The sequence below is a fragment of the Berghia stephanieae genome, chromosome 4 (genome assembly GCF_034508935.2).
Source record: "Berghia stephanieae isolate SIO BIC M18660-M18661 chromosome 4, UCSD_Bste_1.3, whole genome shotgun sequence".
NCBI lineage: Eukaryota > Metazoa > Mollusca > Gastropoda > Nudibranchia > Aeolidiidae > Berghia > Berghia stephanieae.
Window position 1 is genome coordinate 33,264,749 of NC_088363.1, and position 10,137 is coordinate 33,274,885.

General features: G+C 34.4%; 1 protein-coding gene across 1 annotated transcript; it reads right to left on the reverse strand.

Moving 5' to 3' along the window:
- Nucleotides 1–805: 805 nt before the first annotated feature.
- On the reverse strand, nucleotides 806–6,922 carry LOC144971749 (acireductone dioxygenase-like; the record flags this gene model as incomplete). The annotated part of the gene is made up of 3 exons (XM_078912823.1): nucleotides 806–3,648; nucleotides 5,759–5,938; nucleotides 6,797–6,922. Coding segments are annotated over 3 exons (426 nt in total), but the record flags the coding sequence as incomplete, so codon positions are not given.
- Nucleotides 6,923–10,137: the final 3,215 nt, after the last annotated feature.

A 10,137-nucleotide genomic window follows, 5' to 3' on the forward strand; every position in this document is an offset into this window, starting at 1 on the left:
CTAAGATATGGTCCAGCCATATTTTTAGAGTGTAAGAAGTTAAGGATTTGTTCTAACGAGGGTTTCTTTTCTGAGAACTTTCTGCTTTAATTACTCCAGATAACTGATGATGTTACCAATCTCGATGGACATCACATGGACTATTAATTAATTTTTTCTGACAAAGACAACACTATTTTACCATCCAGGTACTCATTTACATCAGTTTCGTGTTAGAAGGATTGTAAAGAACCTTTCCAAAACTGAATGAAAACTTTGCACCATCACAGGTGGACTCAAACAATTGTTTTTGTTTACAAGGGTTTTACAGTGCTTGCAACACATAAGGTCATATCAGCGCCAGTAAAAAGGAAGAAAATGGGATAGTAAAAAGTTCTAGAATTACAATTAAAGCATCCAAGAAAAGGAAAGACAAAGAGGAATTTGTTCAAATAGGAAACATATGTAGACAAAGGGGCCTGTTTGAAACGAAATCTTGCCAATATAATATAAGACAAGCCTGCTTAAAATTGTAAAAATTCGTAATTTGTAGGAGATAAAAGTTGTAGTCGGAACAGTCAACTTTAAAGATTAACAATTTAAAATGCTTATGAATTTCTGAAATTGGAACAAAAATTTCGTCATCCTATGAATTCTTCATAATAGAGCAGGACTGCAATTTGCAATATCCATGCCGCACTGTCCAAAATAAAGGTCAAAGGTTGTCAGACTGGAAAATGTACAAAAAGTAAACAAAACAAAAAATAATAAAAAAATCAATAAATGCCAAAAAAAAAAAAAAAAAAAAAAAATAAAGGCTGTGATATATAAAAATGATAGAAACATCTTTATTCATTCAATTAAAGCTATCTGCGTATTGATATCAGAGACATAATTCCGATTTCCCAAAGAATAACATTCACCTCTGTTGTACACTACATAAAATACATTTTTCATATTGAGGAGGTAAAAAGTATTGGAACAAAATGAATGTAACAGCATCAAAAAGAACAAAATACTTACCACAGAACATCCCAGGTGGGCTGAAAACCCTTATTCAACCAATAACAAATAATATGTTACTGTCAATGACATAATCAGTCGGATTGTGAAAAGGTTTGGACCGAGATATTGCCAAGTTTAGTTGGAAAGTCAATTTTTATCAAAAATGAGTTGTCATAAATAATTAAATCAACCCTGTCTGTACATCTTTGGAAAATATCAAAGCTTAAATTCACTTCTAAATATTTTTTACAGCTAGTGAAGTTGAAAAAGTATGAAGTTTGAGAAAAGTTGCTGGATATTTTCCCCATACATCTGACCATAACTTCATTAAAAATCACCCGATTTACTTCAAATAAAGATTAAATGGCTCTGGGGAGCATATTCTTTCAGAAAATGTAAAAAATTGCAAATCCAAAATTTTTACCTTCCGACTGATTATACTGACACATATGATTGAATTGATATTACTTAACTGAAAACCTGAACAGATGAGAGAATTGTTCTCTGTACGTTTATTTTGTGAAATCTTGTGTTTTGGTAACTGTACGGCAGAGTTGTGATAACATGAAAAACGTGTAATAAATACAAGGCCTTAATGTGTTGGTACTTCTCCCCAAAGTAGCATACATTACAATGGAAACATTAAATAAATAAGAGGTGAAACCATTACAAAAAAATAAAAATAAAATAATAATAAAAGACAATTAATTAACGAAAAGTAATTCAGGAAAAGGACCTTTTTTTCTTTGTGATAATTAAACTCAAATTCTCAAAAATCCAGAGCATCAAAACCTACATTAAAAGTTGCCAACAATGATGTAGAAAGAATTCCAATTTTACCTTGTGAAAATGTCATCCGTTTTACTTCTTATTGTAAGGGAGGCAATCAGTGATAATTAATAATTGAAAAAGAGGGCCCCAGCATGAGCCATTACGCTTGAATCACAATATCCCTACACCAGAGGAACAGATGACATTAAAAAGCCCCCTGAATTTTGATTTAACATCAATTTCCAGTAATAAGTCCCAAATAGACATGCTCCGACAACATCAAAATTTTAAAATATTTGTAGAAACTACGAATACTTGAAATTTTAAGTAGGCAGCTCTGCAGATCTGGTGAAAAAAAAAATTGAATTTGGCAAATTTTAGTTTGAACAAAATCTGTGTATACTGATTAAATCTGTATAAGTGGTACGACTGCAATCACAACTTTGGAATGAATATATAGGAAAAAAAAGTCAAGCGTGCAAGGTAACAGGTCTGCTGGTGAATGAGTCTAAAGAGCATTTCCAACAATTGCAGCCAGATGTGTGGGCATGAAAAACCTAAGCTAAAGGATAATTTATGAAAGAATCTGCATAGTAATCGTCCTCACAATAATCGGAATATTCTATTTAATTTTATCAGTAAAAATGTCAAGAATGTTATTTAAACTCATTTTAAATAAGTCACTTCGTTCTTCCCTATCCAGCCAGTGACTTTCTTTCATCTTTAACTGAGAACTTTTACCTCTAATCTAAAAATGATCAATAATTATCTGGAAACAAACCCTGACACTTCATGAAGTCTCCGATTTGTTGAAAGCTTTTGGCAAGTTGATGGTCATTTTAACCGATTGACATTTTAAGGAAAAAATTCAAAGGCTACAATTTTTCAAAAAGGTATTTTTGCTGATTAAAGAAATTCTGATGCATGATATTCTGGATAGCACCAACAATCTTTCACAGATTATGTACTTAAGTATTTCCTTTTTTATGTTGTTGTTGAGAATATAGGAACTTTTATTAGTGTCACCTTAAAAAATCCATCACAACGTAAGGTCAAAACTTATCACAATTACATAGAAATATTACAAAATAACGATCATTATAAAAAAAAAAGCTGTTGATGCCGCCTCATAATTTTATCAAAACAAGAAAATCTAATTTGAAATATACATATTATGGCCATTCGGGTAAAGATTCCATAACTGATACAACTGATTGTTATAGAGTATATTCCATCTTTAAAAATAATAACAGCGATCACAGCTTGAGCCGAAAAATAATTTTTCTCCTTAATTCTGGGATTAAAAGGTGTGGGAATATATTTTCCATGGCAACAAAATAACATAACATTATGTAAGACATCTCCCACCCAAATCCAAACCAACCATGAAAAGTTACAATATTCACTATTCCCAGCTAAGTTTCTCTGTGAAAATTGTTGTTCAATTTTGGAAACTGCCTATAGGAGAAAAAGATAAACAATCCAAATTTCAAGAAAACATCTTCATTCAAACTGTAAAGCTATCCACCTTATGAAATGAAAGTTGAACTTAACTCAATGCTGAAAGAAAGGATATTTTGCAAATTTTCAATTTTTTAAAAAGTCATATTCTTTAGATAATTATTCTAAATAAATTCTGTCCTTAAAAAAATTGTGAGAAATTTGATGTTATTTGTGAGAGAGACAGTTTTGACATTGAATGTGGTCTAAAAGGGAGTAAAATAAATTTGAAACTTTTGGGATTTTGAAGTTCAGTTTTGGCTTGTGGTGATCTTAGGCTGACTGTGCCAGGGCCTTCAGGTAACTGACTCGTGCAGGGTGCTCGTCTGCTGGTCTGTTGATTGGGGTCCACACAGGCACTCCACAGAACAAACGCCTGGCTCTGATATAGTTCTGCAAATGTAAAATATAGGAAAATTTGGATACATTTAGGTTAAAGGAAAGGATGGTTCAGGATTTTGATATAATGAACAACATTATTATAACTAATCTTATAAAAGCGGGGGATTAAATTAAGCCCATACTGACGTCATACATAATGAGTTGTTTTTTTTTTAATATAAAGAGAGCAATAACAGCGCAGTGCTGCAAACCTCAACCCATGAAAATGGGTACAATGGAGAGCCAAAATGAGAATGATTTTGAAAAAATCCACCCCCCCCCCCCCCCCCCCCCCCCCCCCAAATGCAAAGATCCAATTGCAGTTTCACAGCAGCTACTCAGACTTAGATGAATCTGCCAGGGTGATGAGGACTTCACGGTAGAGAAGGATAAAATGCTTGACTTATTCCGCAACCGCCATTATCCTAAATACATACAAAATCCAAAACATCTCAAGGGAGGCCGCCCTGAAACTAGTTGACAACAGTAACAGCAAAACAGACAGACCTATCCTGGTCATCACAAATCATCCATACAACAAGGAAGTCATCAAAAATTTAAAAACTAACTACTGTCAGATTCTTCAGGAGCATGTAGAAACGAGGGATATAGTCAACAAACCGCTTTTCATCGCCTACAGACGGGACTGCAATTTGAGGGACATACTCGTTAGGAGGCGCTTGACAATGGATATGGCCAGTAACCAACGTAAGAAAGAGCTTGTGGACATGCAGATGAAGGACATGCCCACACTTACTCGTGGAAAATTCCATCAAATTCCCGGATAAAGTTTGGGACATTCGACACGCCTTCACCTGTACGGATCATAATCTAACTTACGCTACAATCTGTTAACGTTGCCACAAGACATATGTGGGAGAAATGGGTAAGAGATTAAGCGACAGGTGTTGACAACATCTGCGGTCTATTAAAAACGACGAGGACAAACTTGTCGCCCACCAATTCAATCGAGGATTGCACGACATGCAAAAGTACTACGTTGCTTCTGTTGCTTGAGACTGCCACTGATGATTATTCTAATACATACATCCCTTATATTTTGCATTTATTTCTAATTCCATTGAATTTATTTTCCAACAATAGTCTACACTTATTTCATTTCACTTTCTATACTGCATTACACAGTTCCTCCCTGCCTCCCCTCTTTTGAATTAATTAATTAAATTGCGCACCTTTTATAAATTTCTATTGCTCTATTTTAATTTGTGCTTCCTCACAAAGTAGCATACTATTTCATGCCCATCAATGTTTTTGATTATTCATCTTAACAATGCCACTACCACATTATCTCATTTGTCTGTAGTGTCTCATTAATCCCTTCTTGGTGAGAAAGGGGAAACTGAAATGTCCATTTTATCTGTTTTCTTTTATTGTTAGTTTTGCAACTGAAATAATTGTATTGTCAACTTCTAGTTTTTCCATTACCTTTTTGTAAATAATTTATGGATATATCAAGTTATTTGCAGCCCCTAATCGCTCTCTCGATTATGACATTGTTTAAACTTAAACATTGAAAGTTATTATTAGAAAATAATTGAAAGATTGGAAACAAATCCATGAAATACTTTTTGCGACAAAAATGGAATTAACAGAAACATTCATTAAAGCAAGGGTCGTAAACAAAAGAAGGTGATGCTAAAAACGATGAACCTAATGAATAATTTGAGGTTGTGTACAATAATGACCAAATCAAAATGATTAAGATATAGGTTGTTGTATTTTTGACGGGACACCAGATTAATATTGTGGAATAACTCAACCCAGAAGTGTTAAGTGATTAAATATGAGAGAACAATTTATCACTGAGTATAAGTTAGATTATATATACAAATATATCGCATCAACATCGTAAGTAGAAGGACAATATAATATAACTCAAATAGGGAAAGAAAGGAACAAAGAGTGCAGTCTTCTCTAAGGCATGCCAATCCGATATTTGTAAACACAAATAATATTTTAAACAATGGACTTAATGAATAATAACTAATTAAGCTGTAATTAAAGACAATTAGCTAATAACAAAGGGGAGCAACTCTTTCCTAGAGTAACTCGATGTATAGGTGCATAACATTGGTGATAATGACAAAAAGAGTGTACTCACTGTTGTGTCAAGAGTGAATCGATGATAAATACCAGCAGGCAATATCAGCATATCGTCCTTTACCAACTCAACACGAATCCAACGGTTCTCTTTATCTCTAACATCAAAATAGCCTCTGCCCGCTAGGATGTAACGGATCTCCTCATCTGAGTGAAGATGTTCCTCAAAGAAGCTTTTGATCTGAAAGAAAGAGTGGGGGTGAAGAAATTGATATAGAGAAAAAGAGATGATAAACGATGCAACAATCCTGAATGTACAAAACACAAAAGATGCATCTTAAAAGAGATGTTAATAATCTCCTATATTAATCCACTATTCATACCATAACGCTGAATCAGTGTTCAAGCTTTTCTTAATTTTGGTTACAGGGTCTTATGACACTTGCAACATTTTTAGTAAATTTAAAAGAGATAATAAAGGTAAAGTTGTAGATCTGAAAGTAAAAACACCAAAGAAAAAGTATGACAAAGAGGACTGATTCAAATGGGAAACAGAAGATTCCACAAGCAATCCATCAACGTACCGATATTGTCACTAACCCTAAAGTCCCATCCAAGCACAAACAGAAGATCCGCCCCTCAAGGGTACACTCAAATGCTTACAAAGTATATGTTCTTATCTAAAAACCATCATAATACATACATAAAGAGAGATGACTTACAAGGTAAAAAATTATCATTTCTCAAAAGAAAGGAACTATTATATACGTTTGACTTCCTCATCACAGTTAAGAATCCAAGCAAAGCCAGGAAAAAAACTGAGCCATCTCAATCCCACATGCAAGGGAAAGATATAGGAGAACAGAAGATACAGCAAACATGACCTCTCCACCCACTATGGGAGGTCACAAGACCTCATCCCAGCTTTTCTTATGAATCTTTAACTTAAAATAATGAAATTTATTTATATTGCACCCAATCCAATACAATAAAGCTCTAGGCGCATAACAACAACATCAATCCATTCAATTTTCTCTCTCTCTTTCTTATCATTCCCAAAAGTCATACCAAAACGCCACACCGCCACACTGCTGCCTACCTTTTCGTCATAGTTGGGCAACTTGTCCTTGGAAATATCGACGGTGTCTTCATAGGTATAACCCCGGTCTTTTTTTAGGGCGAGGAAATCCTCATTGTTATCAATGCCTTCAACAGGAAACTGATTGAATCAATGAGAAAATAATTTCATAATAAATAACTAATACTTTGGATTGTTTTCTTTATTATCTGTTATTTATTGAGACACTTTAAAAGTGGATGTGTGAATGTGAGTGCAAATGCAATTTGATGGTATTCTTGGGTAAGTAATTACCCAAGGCTAAAGGCCATTCCATGTCAAGTGGACCAAATTTTCGACAATTGGGAACCACATTCCTTTCGATTTTCCTCAAACTTGGCTCAATTGAAGATAGCTATGAGACATGAAGAAAACCAAATTTTCAGTACAGAATATGGATGAATTAAACTTTTTACAATATTTTAAATTTTGTCTCAAAAGGTGTCAAAATCAAATTTGCTTTTTTTAGTAATCATGCTAAATCTCTCAAATTTGGTAATCTTGTACAACTTTTAGCACAAATTACAATTATTTGAAAGCTAATGACCTTTTTCTTCAATTTCTGGAGTTATTTGCCCTTGAAAATAATTTTTAAATATTTTTTTTTTCATGACTTTAATGGTTCATTGGTCATTGATGATATACATATCACAGATTCTCAATAGATATCATATGGTCCAACATAATATAGCAAAAATATGGGTCTGGAACTATACGGTAATTTTTCGAACAGTAAGTCAACTGGCAGATGTTATGAGTATTTCAGCTAAATGCATATTACCAATATGTCACACACTCTTATAAGTCTTCATCTTAGATTCAAGATGACTTAACAAATTCAAAGTCATCTGGAGCATTTATATAGCGCAATATCCACGTAATGTGCCCAAAGCACTTTACAACAGCAACACTTAAAATATAAGACATGACATGACGCCGGTTAGGCGAGATTACAATTTTTGTTGACAGATACAACACTATACTAATGTCCAGGTACTCATTTTACACTTGAATATGAAGAGAATATAAAAGTAAAGAGCCTTTTCCAAGGACTCAATTAGGCATACTCTGAGCAGGACTCGAAGCCAAGACCTTTCGATACAAAGGTGAACGGAATATCACTAGGCCACATAGTCGTCGTCTCAACTCTTCAATAGATGGACGGAATTTTTTTCAGATTTCAATTTATTTTTATAATAAAAATAAAATAAATTCCCTTTATTCATCCCCAAGGGGAAATTTGTCTTTGGGTTTATTCCATGAGATGACTGGAATAACCCAGGCATCAGTAGCAGTGCAACGCCACAAAGTGAGCTAGGGTGAAGTGACTTGCTCAAGGCCACACAACGAGGCAGGTATCGAACTTGGTACCAGTTGGTTACGAAGCCAAGACCGTACTGCTGAGCCACGCTGCCCCTGGTCATAAACTGTAAATCCAACGTTTTCACCCAGAGAGCAGTACCACAAAGATGACAAAATCGTATTGTTACTGCTCTCTCCATGAAAACTTTGATAGATGCAAAATCAAACTGGCTGAGTGTAAAGTGTATTGTAATATATTGGAGTTGTTTGGGTATGTATGAATATAGTTGTTAGGCTGTGTTTATTTATGTTAGAGTTATTTATAGAGGTACACATTTTGTGTTGTGCATGTTTTACATATGAGTGCGAATGTTGATTGTGCGAATGTATAAGCACTTTTTGTTCCTTAGGAACATCGTAAGACAATGTATTGTTGGTTTTAAGTTATTACTGAAAATCCTGCCGAGCTGTGTCTATGTAATATATTAGTTTTTTAAATTTACCATAATGATTGATGATAATTAAATTGAATTAATGAAGTCTGAGCTGAGTGGTTAGACTGATTTTCACCACTGCAATGGCTATGAAGCGGGCAACTGGATATTAAATTTGAAAATGCCTAGAGTCCCGGAAAAAGGACAAATGAAGGAAACATCCAGGAAAACCTTCACTGATCGAGGATCTGAGGGGGAAAAAAACCTTGGAAACGGACAAAAACTTCTGATCCATGGGAAAGTATTATCACAATCAATATAATACGTTCTGATCCACAGGTCACAGGTTCAAGCCCCTGCGCTTATATACATTTTAAAAAAGTAGAATTTAGGATGGCACTCAGGAGTCATGACTAAGATATGGTCCAGCCATATTTTTAGAGTGTAAGAAGTTAAGGACTTGTTCTAACGAGGGTTTCTTTTCTGAGAACTTTCTGCTTTAATTACTCCAGATAACTGATGATGTTACCAATCTCGATGGACATCACAAGGACTATTAATTAATTTTTTCTGACAAAGACAACACTATTTTACCATCCAGGTACTCATTTACATCAGTGTCGTGTTAGAAGGATTGTAAAGAACCTTTCCAAAACTGAATGAAAACTTTGCACCATCACAGGTGGACTCAAACAATTGTTTTTGTTTACAAGGGTTTTACAGTGCTTGCAACACATCAAGGTCATATCAGCGCCAGTAAAAAGGAAGAAAATGGGATAGTAAAAAGTTCTAGAATTACAATTAAAGCATCCAAGAAAAGGAAAGACAAAGAGGAATTTGTTCAAATAGGAAACAGATGTAGATTCCAAGAGCACACTATCAAGGTACTTAGTTTGAGATCACCTAAAAGAATCATCCAGACACAAGCACAGCTCCCTACTAAGAGCAGCACACTCAAATGCTTACTCAAATCATACAGAATACAGTGCATAACAGAGAGATGATTTAAAAGGGGAAAAAAATCATCTCCCAAAACTATTTATTCATTTGACTGTTTCCCTCTCAGCAAGGACATCCGGCCAGGGCCAGGATAAAACCAAGTGATCTCATTCTAAGACAAAGACAGAAAGCAAGGTGGAAAACAGATATAGGGTGATAGAAGACACAGTAAGTGCCTCCCTGCCCATTATGGGAGGGACTCAAACAGGCTAAAAGTTCAAAGGCTAAATGGTGTTTGTTTTAAAGATTTTAAGGCGCGCAAGACACATTTAGGTCATATCAGCGCCAGTAAAAATGGAAAAAATGGGATAGTCAAAAAATTCTAGAATTACAATCAAAGCATCCAAGAAAAAGTAAGACGAAGAGGAATTAGTTCGAACAGGGCACAGATATGTAGATTCCAAGAGCATACCATAAATGCACTTAGTTTGAGATGACTTAAAGTCTCATCTTGAAAACAGCACAGGCTCCCACAAAGAGAAATACAATCAGACGTTTACAGAATATATCCAATACAGAAAAAAATACTAACAAAATATAACAGAAAAAATTTAAAAGGAAAAAAAAATAATATCCCAAAACTAATAA